Genomic DNA, 21,535 nt, shown 5'->3' with positions numbered 1-21,535 from the left:
ATAATCAAATTCGGTCCACAGAGGGTTAATTTGCGTACCACGGAATTAATGATTCCTTAGTTCGATTAGAATTTCAAATATATTCCTAGTTAACTGGAACGACAAATAAGAGTTAAGTGGAGAAAATTCAAATGTATCTACTGTCGTGATTTCCTTGTTCCCTTTCAAACAGGCCTATCTTATATTGATGTTATTACGTAAATATTTTTTAAAGTATACGAAACTGCAGATTCTAACAAATTAGATGTTGAATGACTAAATCATAAAGAGTAAGGGAGCTGTGTACTGATTTCTTGCTGTTTCAGTAGTTAAATCATTTGTTCGCAACTTGGTATATTTTAAAATGTCAAGTTGGTTAATTTTTAATAACAAATAGAAATCGACTTCGCAAGTAGAAATTACCGACTCATTGGCTAGAAGATCGTACCAACTGCTGATAATAACATCATCGAATTTTAAGCGACGAGTCCTATCATTCGTCAGTACTGTCGCTTCTTAAACAATATCACGATTCAACAAATATACTACTCATTTCATTCGAATCCAAAATATTACTTCTCTCTAATCAACTTAATAATTAAGTTAAAATTCCTCTGTAATACTTAAAAGGAAATAGGCACAACATATGCTTAGAATTTTCCTCTTTCCTCAATAAATTATTAACGACAAAGTAGTACCGATCATAGTAAAGAAAGAAAAATTCAAAACGCTGTTTCCTTGTCCATTTAATTTCACATCAATTCCTGTATTATCCAATCAACTCTTTTGTCTCAATTTCCACTAAACAAAAATCTAATTTATTCATCTCCATTTCCTACCCAATTTCATTAATTATTCAACTACTAATGAAACTGCCGGTTAACTCAATCGATAAAGTTGCAAATAACCAAACAATCCATTCCACAAATCAATTCTACCTCCTCCTGAATTCACTCCGCGAACGATCGGTTAGCAGATGTCGCTACTCGGCTCAAGCAACAAGGCAGCTACGTTCAAAACAGGCGCTACTGAAAAACATTAAAATTCCCATAACTTCACGTAGACGGCGAAACATGACGTATGCTCAACGGATGTTTAATTTAAATAGAATTACGTCAGCCCCGTCTCGAGGGACTCGCGAGATCCGTTGGGAATGGCGGCCCTCTGTCGGCAGTCGTTGGTACCGATACGCCTGCGTGCGTCGTCGAATCGTCCGTGTTAAATCCCATAAAGCCGTGTGCGTGCGCGGAGGAGGGTAGAAAATAACAGTGATAGAGGAAGAGAGCGGCTCCGTTGTCGAGTACGTGATATTTGTTTTTTCGCTGTGCCGCTGCCACTGCCGCCACCGTTGCCGTTGCGTTGTCGTTGTCGCCGTCGTCGCGAATCGTTTATCCGTGTTTCCCATTGGTGTCAGTCGTTCGCTCGCTGAGACGGCTGAGTCGATTTGAAAGCAGCTACCGGAGGGGCGCTGCGGCCCAAATTATTTTTTCGCGGATGTGCAGTTCTTTCTCGAAGGGGCCGGGTGTTTCGTCAGCCACATGATGTCAGAGGAGGAGCTGCTGAAGTCCCCGATCGACGGTATTCTGCCGTTCCTGCAAAGCGTGAGTGTTACTCCACCGTTTCCCCTCCGCTTGTTTTTTTTTTCCGTTGGCTCACGGCTCCGGACGTGCGTGTTACCGTCGTCCGCGATTCTCGACGATGCGACACCGTGTCTCTTTGCCGATCGTCTACGGGACAATGAAAAACAACGGGGACTGCGTGCGTATGCATCGCGAACGACGCACTCTCGTTTTCCGCAGAGCCGGCGAAATAGTGTCAATGCGGAGGCACTAGCGCACATGTCAATTTCCGTCCCGGTTTCGCTGGTGTGTCCGGGCTGTTATCAGTGATAGTTGGCTGGCGTTACGACATTTTTAAATCTCACGGTTCCACGGTGTAGCGCGAGGGATGATACCGTCGAATGAAAGTCGATGGATTTATCGGAGTGCAATCTATTTTCGACGCTCGTGTCACGCATTCTTTTTTCCCACTTTATGGAATTTGTTTTCTCTGTGTCTGGCTGGGTGTCTCCGCGGGCGCCGTTCACTTTCCACGATGTTCGCTCTTTTAGCCGGCTTTTCGTGATTGGACGCGGCTCGTTGATAATTGAAACGCGATGTCACGGAAGAAAGACGCGACGCACGACGCGGCGGTAAATATATTAATCATTCGCCCAGGGAAATTTATTCTGAAGTATTTCGAGCGCACCGCTGGGCGGTAGTAAATAGTTGCAAGTTAGTAAACAATGAGTGGCGTATTTTATTTTAATTTTATTTAAATTGGACTGCTATATTTGTCGGAATGTCGCGTTTCGTTTGAAATGTTTAAAAATCGTTGAGCTGTGCAGTATGTAATAGTTCTCTTATCGTTGAACTTTGAAGGTTTCACTGCAGATGTATTGCTTAGAATATTGTTTTTTCACATCGTTATGTAAGTTCATGTAGGAACATTTAAATGCCAGTAGGTGAAGTTATAAATCATTGCAGATCGAGTGGAGGGATCCATGGCTTGCACTGTTATTAACTTTTCATATCGCTGTGACCATGACAGCAGTTATGACACGAAATCATGCTAATTTTCAAATAATGTTATTCCTCGTTCTTTGTAAGTTCCTTGAGACTGTTATTGGAATATTAAATGTTCGATGTAATTATATTCTTCTTCGTGTATTGCAGTATTATTGGTATACTTCTCTGAAAGCATTAATGAAATGGCTGCTTCTAATTGGATGTAAGTATCTAGGAATGCGATTATATCGTTATTATAACAGAACAGCGCATCGATAGTACATATTAAAGCAACTTCGTTCAACTTTAATAGGTTATTCTCAAGGCAGCAGTATTTTGATTCCAATGGACTTTTTATATCTGTAGTATTTTCTGTGCCTATCTTGATGAATTGTATGATAATGATTGTGAGTACACAAGGGACAAATCCATATAACAGTGTAGTTGTAGGAGTGTTATAACAAAATATGTGATTGTATTATATTTTCAGGCTAGTTGGCTTTATCAGTCCAGTCAGCTAATGACCAGTTTAAAGAGAGCCCAGTTACGACAACAGGCAAGGAATCGGCAAATAGAAGATGAGTCTGTAAATGCAAATGGTACTGTTGTCAGGGAAAAGCAGGAGTAATGTTTCTAGTCATACAGCGGGATATGTAAAAAGAAAAAGAAGCGAGAATGTACATTACCAAAAAACAAGTTACAGCTTGTTTTTACCACAGCTCTGTGGTATACAATAGCATTACTGAGATTTGGTAAATGTTATTCCATGATGATAGCATTTTCTAAAAGGGTACTGATGACTTAGTGAAAGCTTTCATTCATATTGAAGTTGACAAAACAAACAGTTTTTGGTGAGCTGTACTTCCAATGCAATATCACGTATGTATGATGTAATTAGTTAGAACAGAGATATGAAATTTTAAGGTTAACTTATTTCATAATTAATTGAGCACTCAAACGTGAGATTTATGCATACAATTCTTGAACTACAAGGAATTATGTGATCTCTGAAAGGATATTATCTTATATTAAGGTACATTCCGACGGTTCTTCATTTTTATTTTGAGGTTAAAATGTTCGTTATGACTTAAGGTATTCTTAACACATTACCAGAGTACTTACTACCGTAATATGTATATCGCTTCTTACATATATTATTAAAGAAAAAGAAAGAAAACGGCATAATTAGATGATTATGGTTCTAGATACATATATGTATATGTATGCATGTATGAGTGAATGAGTATACAATTTCCAGATAAAGAAAAAAACCGCCTTTTCGATAGTCGTGTATTGCACGCATTTTTCGAACCAGTCAAAACAACCTTGCGTTGTGTATTTGTGTAAATCAAACCAGCATTTTCTTGCCGTCGTTGTTTTTAATGCGTGACTAATCCGTTTAAATAATAAATTATTTTTTCCTAAAATTGTATTAATTCATTCCGAATTACCATCTGAATTATATTCTAACTCATATAGCAATTGCGACTGAATGGGTTGTGAGAAACAGTAGACTTTCAAAAGCATCTTCAAAGTCTTTTAGGAACTTTAACAATTACAGTCAATTTCTTTTTTTTACTCCAGTATTCATACTCTCACAAACAAGTTTATTCAAAAGTTTTCTAATTTGTACACTCTTCAAGGAACCTAAACAAACAACTACCTGCGCCCAAGGGAATCCGCACAAATTTCGAATGATGTAACCTGTATTTAGAACCTTTGAAAATCCGGTAACTGCCGCGCATGCGCGTACCGTTGAGCAACCACCGATTCAAGGGGTAGATTTAATGCGCAAATCTGTTCGAATTAATTTACAACTTTACTTACTCTCCACACGAATAAAATTGTCAATACAATACCGAGTGAAGATTAAAGGTATCTTCGAAAGAGCACTGTTTATTATCCACTTCCAGAACTGACCCAGAAAGCTACAAACAAATAACGCTTATCGGACACGGTGCGGCGGAGGTGTGGCAGAAATGAACTACTCGAGCGATCTTCAAAATAATTTATTAAAAATGTCGCATACTCGATATTCGAATCGGTAATCAATAATGGTATAATTAGTAACTATATGCATGTCGTGTGAGCATGTATCCGGAGGTTTTTTCATTCAGATTTACGTCTGGCGGTGGTCGATCCCCTATTGTTCTCGTCGATCATCTCGCAGAGAGAGAGCTGTTCCTCAGGTCGACCGACACGATATCTCGTCAGCCTCAATTAACCAACGCCGACTGATTATTCCGGTTACAGTTGTTCCGTCCTCTTATTTCCGTGTAACGCGTCCTTTCCGTTACAGAGACGACAGTTACAATGTCACCGGCCGTTCCGATGAATTACAATAATCCTTGACGAATCGTCGAGCGAATCGTTGACATACTTCCACATACTTAAGTATACCGTCGACCTGATAAACGCGCGTCACACCGTATCTCGTGCTGTGCACGCTCCTCGTGTATATATGTGTGTGTTATTATCTGTGTGTGTGTGCAACGTGTGTTATTGTCGAGCCAGTTCCTTACTATACACGTTCACCGCAAAATTTTATTTCAACGTGGAAAGAAACGTTGTTACAGGCATATCCACATGGTTCCTCCTCTAAAACGAGACTAGACTGCAGTTTTTATGCATTCGCGATGCGCACGAGATGCATGACACACGCGATAGCCCAAGATGAACGCTGTCCTTGTGCGACGCGTAAACAATATTACGAATGTCATTCACGTAACGCCTGTTTAATTAGAGATTAGAACGGAACGCAACGAAACCACGTGACTTTATTGACAAACACAGCGATCCCAGTCCACGCGAAACGAGGAATCGTGCAGTATATCTCCTTTGCGATCATCGTTTTATATTTTATTTAAAGGAAGAAAATGATCTTTACGGTACCGTTCGCGACAATGGCACGATCATCGATGGTTTTTACGTAATATAAATGGATCAATGAAAGGGTCGCCATTGTCATTGCGTTATTACGTTCTGACCTCAATTTTAGCAGACGGTAAATCAAACGAATTCATACAACCGTGATACGCAATACACCGGGTGGTACATAGCGTATTTTTCTTCAGAAACAGAAATTGTCGAGCTTGTTTTTTTATCTCGTAGCGAATGATAGGAATGTTCGAGTAGGATACGATTTGCATAAACGACCGCAGTCTAGCGGCCAATCAACGTCAGGAACGAGAGAATTTCGGGGCCTCGATGTACCGAGCGATGTTTCGTCATTAAAAAACTTCGTGCGTTACGAGGACACGGAAAAACATTCGAAAGAATCATTAAGGAAATTCACGATCCGTGTGTTCTGGCAACACAATGCGGTTTGGACGATTCGAGAAGACGGGAACCAACAATATTTCGATTCGAGATTGCGCACGAAAATAAAGGATCCTTGGGTAGCGTTTGCGAATAATGCAGGAATCTTCGTTTCCCGTGCAGTTTTCCCTCCGTGACTGTTGGCAACAGCGCTGTCCGACTTACCGAGGGCTGACAAACAGCCGACGATCGTCACTTGACGACGCGTTCACCCCGATGGAGCGATAAAATAAAGATTGTTCGTTCGTTTGATCGTTCGAAACGATGATTATTACGGAACGCCGAGGCGTTCAAGACGATAAGCGTTTTCGACAGTCCCCGGGAAGAGTTTCGGAGCTCGGAACAGTCGCACGCGCCGAAATGAATCAGCTGACGGAATTTTCAAAAATTTATCCAAAACTTCAAACGATCTTCATTCAACGAGTGTTCTGCAAGCACGGACAATCGAATTGCTAAGAAATTCTGGAAACCTCGGCCTCCATTTCGCGAGCGGGTCTCCGGGAAATGGCGCGCGAGTCGTACGGTCAGTTTCGAACCGTCTGTTCCGAGTTTCTTCCCGCTGTTCCTTCGTTCTCACCTCGTTAATGATTAACATAATCGTTTTGTGCAGTTCATCGGTGTTCACCGGCAACACCCACGGTTAGACTACGGATTTTACGAATTCGCGGAACGAGGACTAGTCAAATCTTTGGATCACATTCATCTCGACGAGTCTCTCCCGTACGGAGAAAAGGAAAATCTTCTGTTCTGCCTCTCAAGTGGTCTATGAAAATGGGAATCCACATAGAGATCCGCAGTCCACTTACGTAGAATGGAATCGCGGCGATCTCGTCGATTCGGCGCGCCCGGCGCGACGGCGAGATCGTTCGATTGCGCGTTCCATTATGCTCTCTTTTTCCTTAGAATCTGATCGGAGACAACGGATCGCCAATTCCCGCGGGATCGTCGGAAATTCGTTCGTTCCATGGTACAATCGGATTAAACGATTCGTCAGATTTTCATTTTGAAAAGAGACGATCGTTGATCTCGTGTGAAAGTTGATAAATAGTCGGCGCGTTAGTAAGAGATTAAACGGCGTTTCGTTAAACGTTCAACGGAGAGAAACATGAAAATATGAGTTAATTAAAACATGTTTAATAATCCATTTCCGACGTCCCTTGAGAATCGCGACTGTCGATGCATCAGCGACAGCTTCCGTGTCTCTCGCTGGCAGCGCGGCCATGGATATGGTTTACATCGTAATTAGTAACGCTCTAATCGTCTACGTTTCTTTAGTTATTCAGTAACTTAGATCGTGATCTAGAATTAGTTTTAAAATTCATACGTGTACAGTTTACGTTTTATTTACAATCGGGTCGGTATCGCGACCCATTTTCATCTTATTTATGTACATGCACGCTGCCCGCGCGGGCCATCGGCGACAAAATGGCGATCGAGACCGACTTCCGAAGCCAATATGGCGACGATGGAACGTCCTCGGACCGTTCTGCCTGATTCACAGCGCGAATTTCGTTCGCTGCTCGACCAACTCGATTATCTTCTGAATTAATGGATACGTTAGTCATTGATTCGCCGTTTTCACCGTTTAGAATCGTTTTTTCAACGGTATGAGCCAACGAGCAAAGGATGAAAAAGGTCGCGGTGGCGCGCCGGATATGAACGGAGCGGCCATATTGCGTGGAAAGAACTGGATGGCAACAGTCCGTTTATTGTTCGCGCGATTCTACAGCCGATAGCCCTCGCGCGCGGCTGTCTCCAAACACTGGCCGCGTTTGTCATGCACGATGTCAATAAAGGTTCGCCAATAAATTGCATCGAGACCGCCGCGCCCTGATGTTTGCGCGCCGGTTAAAGCTAGCCCCACAATTGCATCGTTGCGCAACAGACTGTTGCATGTTTGCACGGGCGTGTTTTTTGCAACGAATTTTCGGGGAACAGAAATTTCGCTCCTCCAATAAAAACTTTCGCCAACCTCTCACGACGCCGCTACCGTTTTCGATAAATAGTCGCTCGATCAAATTTATATTCCCAGATTTTATTTTTTAATATTCATCTTTCGCTTCGAGTCAAACACATTGTTATTTGAACGTTCTCGTTTGCTATGTCTATGAAAAATACTTGTATCTCCTATTCGTAAAAAGAATCAGTCTTGAAGTTAAATATTGAATTAAATAGAATCTGGTTATAGAGCATCGAATGAAAGACAAATTCGAAATCATGTTGACCCTCTATTGGTTCTCATTTTTCAATGGAAATCGCATCATTATTGTGTGTTCTTTGTTTAGTGAACGGAAAAGATTTATATAAAATTCTTTTTCAACGATGGGACACGGTTCTGTTTGCACAACTGTGCAGCCAGCTTAAATGGAAATCGTAACGACCAGCGGAACCCTCATTCCCATCGTGCACCCGCGCGCAGCCAAACAAGGGGAATTTTTTTTTGATCGCACATGTTGATTTTCCGCTGTTCTCCCTTCTCTTGTATCGTTGTTGCGTCGCGTTGCATCGCTGGTATTTATACCGTGTGCAAAATGGAGACCTTTGTGCGCGGCTCGCGTTTCACTCAAACTCACCTGGACTCCGCGATCCTCTAATAACCAACAGCGGATCTGATGATGTACGGGTCACATTTGGGCTGGTCACATTCACGAAAAGTAGTTCGTGAAACGTACGAGCCGATTTTCTAAGTTAATTTCACAAATCCCGCCGGAATCCAATATGGCGTTCCCATACGACGTTACACTTGTAGCGCGCAGTGGTTCTCAAAGCCATTCCGTTTGAAAAGACGCGAGAAACATGGTGCGCAAAATAACGTGGAAAGTAATAAATATTTTGTTCATTAACACTAGAACTACCGAGCAATTGGAGTAACTTATTTAAAATTCCTTAGAAAAATTGGAAGAGTACGTTCCTCAAGATCCGTAGCAGCTTTTATTGCGGTATAGTACAAACGGGTAAATTTGTTTTACAATTTCTCCCAAAAGCAACTTAGTAATTTCGATAATTGTGAAACTTTGAAATGGGTCATTTTGATCTGTCTGATAGTTCTAGCGTTAAGTTCGAGTTCCGTTGGGAAATTTTGCGACGTTAACTTAGAATCACACGGTGTAACGGTTCGCGGTTCGGGATTCTTGTCGATGAGAGTGGCTGTGCAGCTGTGCGCACGCGAAATCATCATTGGCAATGAAGCGTGTAGCGGAATTTCGTGCGGATGTAGCTCGCTGAGTATTCGAACCGAGGATGCTTACGCGTCGCTTCGATTTCGATCTAACAGAATCCTTAACACATTGACTGCCTGGTGATGCAATTTTTCCTAGAAATTTCAAAATTAATTTTCTTAATGACGCATCGAAAGAATCGAATTCCGATGGATTTATGAGATACAAAAAGGACAATGGAACAACCTCTACGAAGAATCTCGAGTTTTCGGTTTCCCTTTCGTTAAGAAAGTCGTTTTAACTGTATAGGATGATTCGGCAATCAACCTGTTAATGGTAGACTGTGAACTCGTATAGACATTGTCGTAAACTCGCGACGAGAAATGGCACGCGAATGAAAGTCACACTCGAGGAAAGAGAACCGCGTCGGTGATTCGTCCGGCAGAGGATTCGAACTCTCGAGTTTGTTCATTGATCGATTCGATATCGAATCAGTCGTCGTCTATACAAATGATCGTTATTTCATAAGAATGAATGAATCTTTGGAGAATGATTATTGAGCACCTTGAGTCCATCGTTTCGTGCAATGTGTAATTCGTGATCAGCAAAATGAACGGTGTTCTCGTCTCCGCGCCATTTTCTGATTGACCCTCGTTGTTCTATGCTTAAACGAATCGTCGAAATAATTGTTAACAGCCTTAGCATTACACTTTTGATTATCGAAAAATCTTTGTCGAAACAATGGCAATCATTTAACGATAGTTTGTACTGGTTCGTCGTGAACGAATTTTTAAACGGAGACGAAATCAAAATGGCAGTGAATTTGAGTCCCAGGTTCCAGGAAGGACCTCGTCGGATCGTCGCGGAAATTATAATTCAGTCTTCGATTCTCTGGATCGTTCTGTGTCGCGTGACGGTTTCATTAATTTCACGCCGGAACGGAATCACGCGGGCATAATCGAACCAAAGGGAACGTTTCGATCGCGTTTAAGCGGCCATGTTGGTCCCCGGAACGCAAGAGACGTCGCGGAACGATCGTTAACGCGAAGAGAAGTGCGTCGGTTTCGTTGGCGCGCGTGAGCAACATCGTTTCTACGTGAAATCAGGGATCGGTTCGTGCTCGAGCGAAATTTAACCGTACGAGAATGAAGAAACTGGTGAACGACAAAAGTCTTCTCGTAAGGACGAAATCGTGTTCGCGCGTCGCGTCGCGGTGAGAACCACCCTCTCGACGCCGTTTTGTACCGTTTGAGCACTCGGGGAACGCGATTTGCAGAAAGAAAAGGTGTCCCGTTAACGATACAATTACAAAACTTCAAACATACGAGTGATCTACCTTTCAAATTTCCAAGTCTCGCGAACTCTCGCGTCTCCAAACTGTTCAAACTCTTGGACTCTAAAGTTCTCAAATTTTACAAATGTTTGAACTCTCGACTGTTCGAATCTCTAAGTCACTCAAACTTTCAGATTCGCGAACTTCTCAGTTCTCGAATCATTTTTCTTCGAAGCTCTTCGACTTTTAGACATTTCAATTCTCGAGCCTCCAACCTCTCAAATTTCCATCCATGTAACATTTAGAATTTGAAAATCCTTCGATTTACACTTGTCCGACCGTTAGGCTTCGATCGACGCCGAACTAAGAATCTTTCGAAATTCCCCATTGAATTTTTCCCGCGTACAGGAACCTGGAGGGTGGTCCCAGCGTTTCCCGCAGCGAAACCGCTGGCCCCGGATCGGCGCTACTTAAACGATACGGTGCAATGAATCGAATCAAGCGAAAGAACGCGGCTCCGCGTCGCCCGGGAATACATTACAACGATTGTCATTCGTGAACGTATAAGAACGGAGGGTCGGTTTCTCGAATACAATATCATCACGGTTCGACTGTGGCATTCGGTACGCGAATGGTTTCCCCGTCTGTTTTCGCGGTAATCGTTCAGCGTGTGCACGGTGGAAACAGCGAGAAAAACGATGGCGGTGCTTCCGGCTAGCTGACGGCGGCGTTTCGTTCACGCGCTGCATTGTTTTACTCGTTTTTACCTTTCCTTTCGGCATCCCCTTCATCCTCGATCTCCCCCTTTACAATCCCCTATCGTTCGTTTCGCGTTCGAAGGTTCGTTCCTGTTCGCTTTTCAAACTTCTATGCTTATTTATAGTAATAAAGCGGTTCTGTACAGGTCTCCGTTCGCGGTGACGCTCGACAAACTTAAATAACGCACCTTCCTCTCACGTTGTAAATGCAAAAGAGTGACCGAACTTTCCGAAATCCATGAAACACGATCAACCGTTCCGTTCGAAATCGCAAAATTTCGAAGCTCGAACTCCCGATGACCGTTGGAGCCTCGCCGAAGCGAGATGGCGGCGGAACGATGGCGGCGCGAACGGAGACGCGTGCCCAAAGATCGTTTCGCCCGATACAAATAGATAAATAATTATGTACAAGTATGAACATGGTGTACAAGTCCCGGCGTGTCGCCGTTGTTGATCCGTCGACCGATCAAAAAATGATTCCCGGCGTCGAACTCTTCGTCGAGCCTCGTGCGTTCGCGGCCTCCGGGCCGTTACGTAACAACTCTTTAAACGGGAGCACAGCTCCGCGGAAAAAACAGCGTCTCGTCATATATATATCACATAATTTCAGGCTACCATAGGTTCTACCGTTAATCTTTCTCGTTTCTTGTTTCCTTCCACCCGTCGCGCACGCGTTCCTCCCGGAGTCTTATCGCTAGCACAAGTATTCATAAGGTAAATCGTCTAAACGGTAATCACTCGAAACGATTTTGGTCAGTTTCTCTAGTTCCAAGCGCCGAGCCGGCGGTTCCTTTGAGAACGACGCGATCAATTGTTCGTTGCAATTGAAAATACATTCCCTCTAAACAATAATAGACTCTAAGGAAAACTCTGTACTATTCTTCAGAAAACGAATTCTTCAGTTCATCGCGAACATTGATGAAAAGAGACCGTGTATAATTCATCGGACTATTCCATCATCTACTCTGAAAAATTGCGTACATCGAGAAGATTTGGAATAAGAAAATAATTCATGGCAAACGATCGGGAAAATCTCCGTTGCTACATAAAGTTTCTTCTTTGTAATCCACGAAGACCGAAGGTAACCGTTCATTTTCCCCGTGAACGAATTCGGTACACTTTAGAATCAACTCCGCGGAGCTTCACGTACGTTGTCGGCGTCTTGAACGTGTCTACGGTCTTCGGAGACCAATCCCAAGTTCCCTGGAGCGGTAACAACCGGCAAACTCCCACAACGAGTGCGTGAAAAACGAAAGCAAAGCGATAGGGCCGGGGTGTCTTTCACAGAAAAAGGAGTCACGAAGCGTGTCCTCCAACGGATGATCTCGAGATTCCTCCTCGGGGCCGTTTGATCTCGAGGATCTCTATTATCGCACAAAGGAACGAGGTGGCTCGGTGTCACGTCGCTGTCAAAGGAAACGGCTCGGTTCACCTGAACAACGTCGCGCGACTGCTCGGCTCGTCGACCGAGCATCGTACAGAGGATATCCCTTTTTCGCGCTTAAAAACGGAGGAGAAAGTGAAAAGAGGGAGACAGACAGGGAGAGAGAGAGAGAGGTGAGAAGGGGACAGAGAGAAAGACAGAGACAGAGACAGAGACAGAGACAGAGAGAGAGAGAGAGAGGGAGGCCAGCAGTCAGTTGGCTCGTGCTAAAAATCGTGTTTCCGTCTGTTCGTCGAAGCGACCCGACGAACGATCGAATGACTAGTGCGAGTTTCTTGCTCGTTCCCTGCTCGATCACTCGGACACACGTTTTCCGATGGCCGGCTCCGATCCAGCACGAGATTCAACGGAATTTCAAGCTTCCCGGCGATCCAGACGCGACCGATCGGCGGCCTTTCTGCTCCCGGAACGGAGAAAGCGTCCCGAAACGCGACCGATCGGCACCCGATCGACAGCGATACAATGTCAGCGCTAAGCTACACTATCAGCGAAACGATATCACCTAGGATCTATTACTTATTGTCCTTGTTGAAGCAACCCGACACCACCTCCCACTGACGTGACGCGCTGTCAGACGAAAAAGTTGATCGATGGACCGTGGACTGCGAGCTGTATCGATCGGAAATGTCCGAGTTAGGGCTCTCAGGAGTTAGCTCTGGCTATCTAGAAGCCAAACATTGACTTTACTGATTGGAATACCTGGCTTGCGAGTCGTGGAGAGGACTTTCGCTCGCGAGAGCCTCGCCGAGACATGTCCGAAGACTCGAATGCATGAAAATCGAACAAGAATAACGGAAATTAAGATTCCTATTCCCTTCGCAGTGAAGTTGATGAGTCTCCCTTGACGAAACAGTGGTTTCTTCGACTGTTAAAGCAAAATTTCAATATAGAATTCATGTGAACGTCCACAGTCTGATCGACGAACGGCTATTCCCTGCGCAAACTTCTTGCGATCACGAAATAATAGAACGATACGGATTCTAACACTCGGGAACAGAAAGGAGATACCTCAACATAGGAGCAAACTTGAGAAGCATCTTGATCTTCAGCGCACCCTCATACCGAAGAGTCCTTCCACAAAAAGAAACCAAAGAAGAATTACTTGAAACTGATCTCCGATCTCCCAAACACAACCCCCTAAAACCATATCCAAACCAGTAGTGACCCAAGTGAAGCCAGCCTAATCGCGCCCCAAAGCTGAAAGCTAACTACACCTATTCCCCGAGCACACGATGAAGATACCCAGTCCAGTCTCCAAGAAACTCCCGCCGAAGTGCCTAGAAATCTACAGTCCGAACCGGACAGCCATCTTCACTGAGATGCCCGAGGAATAGTGATCTAAAGAAGAGAATCTCCGCGGCCTCTCCAAAGGAAACACTCTATGGAAGTCCCTGAAAACCCGTGGATCCGTTGAACGGGGGCCATTTAGGATCCACGCGGTCCGAGTCATCGAGCAGAGAACCACCGTGCGCATCCGAGTCCTCGTCGACTCGGCGACATCTCGAAGAAGCAGTTCTGCGCGTTACGCGGAGACGGCGGCCGCCATGACAGCGTCGTCCCGTTCAGGAGGACGCCAGGCAGAGCGCGTAAACATGGCGGCCGGGCAGCATGACCGACGGCGATCGTCACACGGTGGTCACGCGGTCTACCTCCACGTATCGCACAGAACTGTCGCTGTGTCAGCAGATCACTTCCTTGCCGTCGATGATCGCCGTCTCCGACGAGATGCTCTTCAGCCTGTGCTGGGATATCGACCTGTTCGCCCGCTGCCGGCAGATCCGCCAGGCCACCAGACAGATCACGACGATGACGGTGAGGATGATCAGGAGGCCGATGCCCAGGTGAAGCGGCGGCAGCTGTAGCAGCTTCGAGCAGTGCGCCAACGCCTCGTCGTAGCCCGACGGGCAATGGGAGACACCGTTGCACCACAGGGACTCGTTTATGCACGCGTTCAGCTCCGGGCAGCGTTGCTCGCAGTCCCTTTGCATTTGGAGGCCAACCGAGGACGTCAGCGACGGCCTGGAACGAATATTCCGTTCGGTCGTATTGTCTCGTGTTCGCGTATTCTTTCGAAATTGTCTCTAGCTTAACCTTCTAGCTACTGTACGCCACTATATAGCGGCACAGTTCTCTTTGTCATCGATAGCTGTGCACATTACAGTTTAATCTAATATAATTGCACAGCAGGAAGTAGTAGTATCTGCTACGACTACTGAGTTTAATTTTCCAAGAGCTCCCGTTCTATTCGATGTTACCTGGATTAGGATTAATCCAGGTATTACTATTACGAGATTACTCACCTCCTAGTGAGCTCGAGCCACGTCACTGTGTACGAATCCGGTTCCTTTATGATGAACTCGATGGCAATGGTTCTGACGGGATCATCGCCAGGTGTTGGGAATATGGAGTTACCGCTGACGGCCCAGCCGTCGCTGAACACCTCTACCACCTCGTGTCTCATTTCCGGCGGCGGTTTCGGACACACCGACTTCGGTGGCGAGTTCCCGACGTGCACCACGATCCGATTTTTCGTCTCGCACTTTGTGGTCTTCGACATTAACGTGCCTTGTGTCTTCACGTAGAGATACTGGTTAGATCCTGGCTCGATCAGCCATGGATGTTTCTCGCAGTTTTTCTGAAAATATCAGTGACACAGGATAATTCATAAGGTTAAAGATGAAAGAATGATAGTAAAATACAATGAAATCGAGTGGATGATACAGGACAAAGTTGAATTTTATAAGTCAACTACGTTACATTAGAATTCTATCGTCTTTCGCACGAATGCCGCTGTTCAATCCGCCACTATTGTTCTCGAAGCAAAGTGAACATTGTTCGTACAACGCCGACAAGCAACGATGAGAAAAATTACCTCGTCTTCGTCGATGATGGGCGATTTATACTTGATCTCGCCGGAAGGTCCCCTGACCCGTCGCTTCTGTAGACAGGGATCCGTCTTGATGAAGTCCCAAGTGGCTTCGAAGAACAGATTATTGTAGTCGTCGAGGGCGTCCATGGAAATCACGTTGAAGTGGACCTCGACAACGTTCGACGTCGACTTGACGTTCATCGGCAGGGACCGGTTGGAGCAGAAGCAATCCCTCTGCACCGGCGGCGCTTTCGGCCATGGCTCGTCCATCACCTGTCGGCACATCGATCAGGGAACTCGAATTGAATCGCAACTATAAGGTTTAACGGCTATATCGACGTTGTATCAACGTCTTCGTTCGATGTGAAGTTCTAAGGGTTCTTTAACCCCTTGCGATTCTTCATCGAGTATGAAATAACATCGATTTTGCTCATAGGTATTCCTATATTGGGTATCTAACGTCTCTAAATTGCCAGTTAATGGTAAAAGAAATAATTCACGTTGTTTCCTATCAATCATCTTCCAAAATAAAGCACTTAATGCTTCAAACGAAACATTTGAAGATATCGAGGAAAATACACGAACAGTTCGAAGAGCAAAGGGTTAAAAATGCAAAGGGATAATTTAGCTGAACTTGTTGTAAGACAAGAAGTCTAGCGATTTGTAGCGATCACCAAAAGAGGATCGCCATTAAACTTGTATAGCGATAAAAAGGAATGAAGCTTCACCTTTACGGAAAAGTTGCTCGATCCGACGCAAAGCAGCCGATTGAAATCCGGGCTGGAGACGCTGCGGCACGTCCGGTTGCCGTTCAGCAGCTTGTTGAACCTCAGCTTGACGATCTCGTCGTGCTCGCCCTCGAACCGATACACGCAGCTGGAAAATCCATTCTCGGCTGCACTTTCAACACTTAATCGAATTTACATGGCCGGTCGGCCACGCAAAGGAGCCGCTTTCCCGATCGATACGGCCGCGGCTAGCATCGGACTAGCCGCGGCCGGTTGATCGGCAACCGTGCAAAGCGATTTTCGTGTCAGTCTGCCGCGTCGTTGCTTTCCAAGCAGATCGTTTCGCTTGACAGGGCGACCGACACGTTTTCCTTGGAGTTTCAGCGAAAAAACACGTCAAGAACTTCGATCTACCGATCAGTAATCCGAGATAATCGCTCAAATCCGACAACAACACCTTCAGAATGAACCAACACTGACTTCTTCAAAGAATTAGAAGTCTAGAAAGCAACCACTTTACCGATTCGTCGAGAAACACTGTAGACTTTCGTGTAACACGGTCAAAATTGGTTTTCTTTCATTTGAAAATCGCGCGCTGCGGCGAGCAGAGACGGCACAAAATGGCGGTCACCGCGTGGTTCTAAATCACGAGCCAACTTTTCCCAGCCCGCGGGCTTACAGTTTGGAATCACTTTTTTTTGCGGCGAAACGCGCAGGAAATCGCAGAGGAAACATTAATTCTTAGTTTTTTTCGCTTTAACTCTTGCGTTTCAGCCCGAAGGAGGTCGAGCGATGGGGAGAAAGCACGGCGAAAATAAAAAAAAAAAAAGGGACGCACACTTTCGTCGCGACCCACAAAGGAACTATTTACGGGGCGTTATCGCTCTGCTGGCCGAACAAAGGGACGCTGCTGACGCGAGCGTGTCTCATTCGAAATCGCGGAATCGCTCGCGCATAAAGGGCCAGCGTTAAAGCGCCCGGCGGACGAGTTTGTCCCCGTTGGATTCTTTTATTTTCCTCGGGGATACTCCGAGTAGTTTGGACTACTGTCCCAACGCCCCTTTCGCGGCGGATTGAATCGCTGCGCGGTAATCGGGACGGCAGACAAATTTTTACTGTGTTCCTTTGACCCGTCATTCTTAATTTAACGTCCATCTTTTCTCCTTGCTCTCCGTATGCAGGATTCTAGACGATAACCACGACGGTAGCCTGTTTCCTCGCATATTTAGTTATCGGAAATATTAAAGAAACAAAAAGAACAACGATTATTACCATATTCCATCGCTCATCGCAAAAATGTGATAAAGATCTACTACCGTTACCGTAAAGTTTAAATTCTCGAATTTCATTTTACTCTCGCTACAAATCTTCCATTTTACTCTATTCCGCGGCAGTATAAAGAAACGGAACGAATACGATTCCAAGCTCAACCCCCGAAGCTTAGAGTTCGCAGTACAATTTCATCATCCCCCGATGTCTCTCCATTTTTCCGCGCGATTCACGGGTCGAATAAGAAAACCGAAGGGTGACGATAGAACCATCCGGTCGAGAGTCTGATGCCGGTGCAGCAGCGGCTGATGGAAAAAATATCTGGGGAAACGGTCTCACCTGATGTTCTTCGAACCGCCCCGGCCGTAAAGGAAAATATCGCGCGGCGCCTGGAATCTACGGTCCGGGTAGTGATCCCGGTTACGGCTGTAGAAAATCCTCGAGCAGGGCCCGGTGCCGTATGGATCCCCGTCCTGATGGAGATCGACGAACTCGTACAGGGCGCGGAAATTCACCGGCCTGCGGGACAAACGGGCGTTCTTCATGGTAATCGTTCAGTGCCGTTCCGCGGGCTTGTTAAGTCTGTCCGGAGGACGGAATGATTTACAGGCGGCCCGTGAATAACAAGATAAGCGAGCACGTACTCGCGTTACACCGCGGATTCGCGTTACACCGAACATTGGATTATCGCAACAACGGGAACTTCTTCGTAATTGCAACTTCGTCATCGCCGCCGCATCCTCGATAGGCTCCTTTCAACACTAGAACTACCCCCATGTAATCCCTATAAAAATTGTAACAATGAATTATTTTCGGTTTCTTCGAACATTCATTATAGTATTCAAGTGAAGCTATTTATTTTCAAGATCATTTCAGATATTCAATGCTTTTAAGATATCAATAATTGTGAAACACAATCGAAACCAGTCATTTTGACTGGTACAGTAGTTCTAGTGTTAACCACTTGCGCTGGGAAGACCTAATACCGCGCGCAGATGTTTTTGTTGCAAAATTATTAACGACCTTTTATAGACGTCGATAGTCTCGTTGCGTAATAGATTGTTTTGACATGTATCACTGTATATCGCATAAGACATCAGCGAGTCTTCGAATTAATTTCCAATGCGAGAGGTTAATACATTATCGTGTTCGGCGACTGGCTACGATTGAAGGGTGTAAATTCGATTATTGTAGAATTCAACGATTTTACGATCAATTGTGATCGTAATTCTATCGTGTTTGGTGTCGTTTCAATCGGAGAAGCATAACGAAAGTGATGGCGAAGGTTTCATTCATGAAAAGTCGGAAGTGAAATTTGATTTTCGCCGAACGCTTCGATTTTCAGTCATTTTCCTCGTTTCTCCGGGTGAATTCGATTCTACCTCTTTGTAATTTCAACCTTCTAGTTCTGTCGAGTGTCGCAACTATCCAATGTTCACTGTACGGTCAAATATTGCGACGGCTCTCTCGTAAAATGCGACACGCTCGCGTTACGCTTCAACTTTCCCCGTACCGGATTCCACTCTGTTTTTGGAATTGATAACAGTATCGTGCCGCGGATGATTCACGGATTTTGGAATTATTAATAGTAATCACCGTGTCGCGGATGCTTAATGGATTCCGTAACTATTAATAGTAATTCCAGCGGGTATTTTGTCAAGCGATTCCGTGATAATTATTAATATTAATTTGTGTGTTTGCAAATGTTCGGGCGCTCGCAAAACTATTAATTGGAATTGCCATGGCGCGGACGAATTCGGTGATTTCGCAATTATTATTATTATTAACAGACGGCGATCAGTATACCGTACATGTGTACGCAATTTCGGAATGATTAATTATTACAATGCTCCAGGTGTTCCGTCGATCTCCCGGGAACAGACAATTCCTCTCGCAAAACGATTTCAATGAATTATGTTCGAAATTACATCAGAAAATGAATAAAACAAAATATATCACATTGAACATTCGAAATCCTCCGAATTCTATGGTCCCTAACTTCGTTACAATACGGTCTCCAGTGAGACAAAGCCGATCGGTCGTATTTTGACACTTTCGCGTTGCTTAATTCACCGCGGAGAGATTAAAACTATTGCTCGATAATCCCGCGCTGTTTATCAAGCGCATAAACGGAATGTACAACCGTTCCCTCCGAAATTCAATAATGCAACAGGGGCCAGGGCAGAGGAATTGAATATAAATTCTGACGAAATTTGCTCGCGAGACCGTTCCTCGCGGAATCGATACAGAACGTTACACGCGAAGAATGCGAAGGGTTTTATGGCGGCGTAGCGCAATATCTGCCGCACTTGCACGTTTTCGTTCCGCCTGGCGCTTCCCTTCGCCCTTCCGCCCCTTTCCGCGACTGATATCAGTTATTTATAAGAAGCGATTTTTCCGTACACCGAGCGGCACAGCGGAAGTCACGGGAATACCGCGGCACCGACGCTTTAAACGGGAAATAACAACCGCCGAACTTCGCGGGACTCCTGTCTCGTTCTCCATTCGACCTTGATTTCGGTTAACTCTCGCTCGAACGACGTCTGAGATTTGTTTTCGAGCAGCGTAGCCATTTCTGTCGATATTGATCTTATCAAGATGAACTACTTGTAAGTTTTATTCTCTTCAGAGCGAATCAACCGTATCAACCCCTTGACCTACAATGTCGCGACTCGCGACGCAAGTTTTCAACCGCATGTCAGATATCCAAATGTTTGTTTCTAGATACAAATTGATTACTTTTCTATTGTCAATCGTGAATTAATTAGAATAAACGTGGAACGTCTCTAGGAAAATCCTCTTAAGAAAATCTCCGTGACCGACGCGCTTCTTCGAAGGAACTCTGCAAAATGGCGAGAAAGGGAGGGACATTATCGAACGCGTCGTGAAAGTCTTATAAAAATCGTCGGTCATGCAGCAGACTCTACGACGATAATATAGAAGGAGCTTTATGCAAACGAAATAAAACGAACGGAGCTTTAAATACGGCGGATGACAAAGTTACATCGGGACAAGAATGCCGGCGGGTAATTAACCGTCCAACGAACGCGTGCCGGCGCGCGTTCGATGTTCCCGTAATTATCCCACCGGCTCGGTCGCGTTCCTTCACCCCCCGTGCAGGTTATTTACATTTTTTTTTATTATTATTCTTATTATTTACCCGGGTAACGCGTGTTCAAGCGTGACGCCGGGCACGGGAGCACACGGAACGCGGACGCGTAGCACGGTCTACTTAATCCTTTCCACCTGACGCGACCTGTCCTGTCCCTTGCCTTGCCTTGCCTTGCCTTGCCTTTACCAACCCCTATCGTCCGGTAATTATTTCTTGATCGGGAAACCTCCCTTTTTCCCGGGGAATGGAAAAAATCCACGACGACACCGGCGACGGGGGCTGGAACGCTTCAGGTATTACAATTCCGTTCGCATTACTGCCGGCGAGAGGAATATTCATGAGAAGGATCGAGGAATACTAATTAGCGCGCTTGTTACAGGTTTTGGTTATATTTCACAGTTACGTCCGAGTAATTCGTACTGTTCCCGCAGTATTTCGATTGTCCGTTAGGAATCTTATGCGATCAGTTTCCGCGGGTTTATGATTACTAGTGAATCTGATTTCAGTGTTATTATTAGAAAGTCTAATTCCGTTAAAATAGATCAATAGTTAATCCAATCTCGTTATTATAAATTATTAATAAATCCAATCTCGTTATTATAATTCGATAATCATTTGATATTTAAAGTGACTAACACGTTTGTTAATCCGATATTCAATCACGTAATTTCAATGCTCTAATTCCAATATTTCCAGATTCACAAGATTAATTAGTATAATTTTTACCAAAGAGACTCGCGATCAACGTTTCCCCATTGAACAAACGCGAACACCGAAACCTCTTTGTATCGTAATAAAGCGTCGTCCAATTAATCCCCGTCCCGGCGAATCCCGTCGATCTTCGTTATCGTTAATCCATCGGCGTATCAACTTACGAAACCATGTTCCCACAACTTACTCGGATGTCGGTGCATTAAAAACCGCCGAGATTAAAGCGCGATCAGATCGCCCGTGGCATTAATCAGCCCACCGGTGGGCAATACTATTTTCTTTGCCCATTAACGATGAACCGCCGCCCCGGCAAGCAATAAAAGCTCGTTTCCCGGCCGCGATACTCCTGGCATAAGGTCTCTTTACATTT

The 21,535-nt window shown here is 44.8% G+C and overlaps 2 protein-coding genes across 7 annotated transcripts in view; one reads left to right on the top strand and one right to left on the bottom strand.

Moving 5' to 3' along the window:
• Window positions 1-1,153: 1,153 nt before the first annotated feature.
• On the top strand, window positions 1,154-3,194 carry Tmem18 (transmembrane protein 18). 2 transcript variants are annotated; one of them, XM_076366441.1, is made up of 5 exons: window positions 1,154-1,580; window positions 2,505-2,622; window positions 2,694-2,748; window positions 2,839-2,932; window positions 3,016-3,194. In XM_076366441.1, the coding sequence occupies exons 1-5, from the start codon at window positions 1,518-1,520 to the stop codon at window positions 3,151-3,153; spliced, it is 468 nt and encodes a 155-aa protein (XP_076222556.1). In that variant the 5' UTR covers window positions 1,154-1,517; the 3' UTR covers window positions 3,154-3,194. The 2 variants fall into 2 exon arrangements, with proteins under 2 accessions (XP_076222556.1, XP_031849843.1); XM_031993983.2 differs by lacking the exon at window positions 1,154-1,580 and adding an exon at window positions 1,616-2,170.
• Window positions 3,195-4,519: 1,325 nt separating this feature from the next.
• Window positions 4,520-21,535, bottom strand: part of LOC116434962 (uncharacterized) — a 209,383-nt gene continuing 192,367 nt past the window's right edge. For 2 of the 5 annotated variants that reach the window (XM_031993941.2, XM_031993942.2), the window contains exons 13-17: window positions 17,682-17,861; window positions 16,074-16,221; window positions 15,349-15,618; window positions 14,777-15,111; window positions 4,520-14,495 (exon numbers count right to left, since the gene is read on the bottom strand). In XM_031993941.2, the coding sequence (XP_031849801.1) occupies window positions 14,156-14,495; window positions 14,777-15,111; window positions 15,349-15,618; window positions 16,074-16,221; window positions 17,682-17,861 (1,273 nt within the window). In that variant the 3' untranslated portion in view covers window positions 4,520-14,155. The remainder of the gene's footprint in view (window positions 14,496-14,776; window positions 15,112-15,348; window positions 15,619-16,073; window positions 16,222-17,681; window positions 17,862-21,535) is intronic. The other 3 variants (XR_004236671.2, XR_012998309.1, XM_031993943.2) reach the window with 3 other exon arrangements.

The sequence above is a fragment of the Nomia melanderi genome, chromosome 4 (genome assembly GCF_051020985.1).
Source record: "Nomia melanderi isolate GNS246 chromosome 4, iyNomMela1, whole genome shotgun sequence".
NCBI lineage: Eukaryota > Metazoa > Arthropoda > Insecta > Hymenoptera > Halictidae > Nomia > Nomia melanderi.
This window is presented reverse-complemented; position numbering and strand designations above follow the sequence as displayed.

Excerpts from the sequence above, each read along its gene's own strand:
- Tmem18 (XM_076366441.1), top strand. The coding sequence starts at position 1,518 with ATGATGTCAGAGGAGGAGCTGCTGAAGTCCCCGATCGACGGTATTCTG. Across the intron at positions 1,581-2,504 it reads TTCTGCCGTTCCTGCAAAGC|ATCGAGTGGAGGGATCCATG; the intron begins GTGAGTGTTACT and ends AAATCATTGCAG. Across the intron at positions 2,933-3,015 it reads TGAATTGTATGATAATGATT|GCTAGTTGGCTTTATCAGTC; the intron begins GTGAGTACACAA and ends TTATATTTTCAG.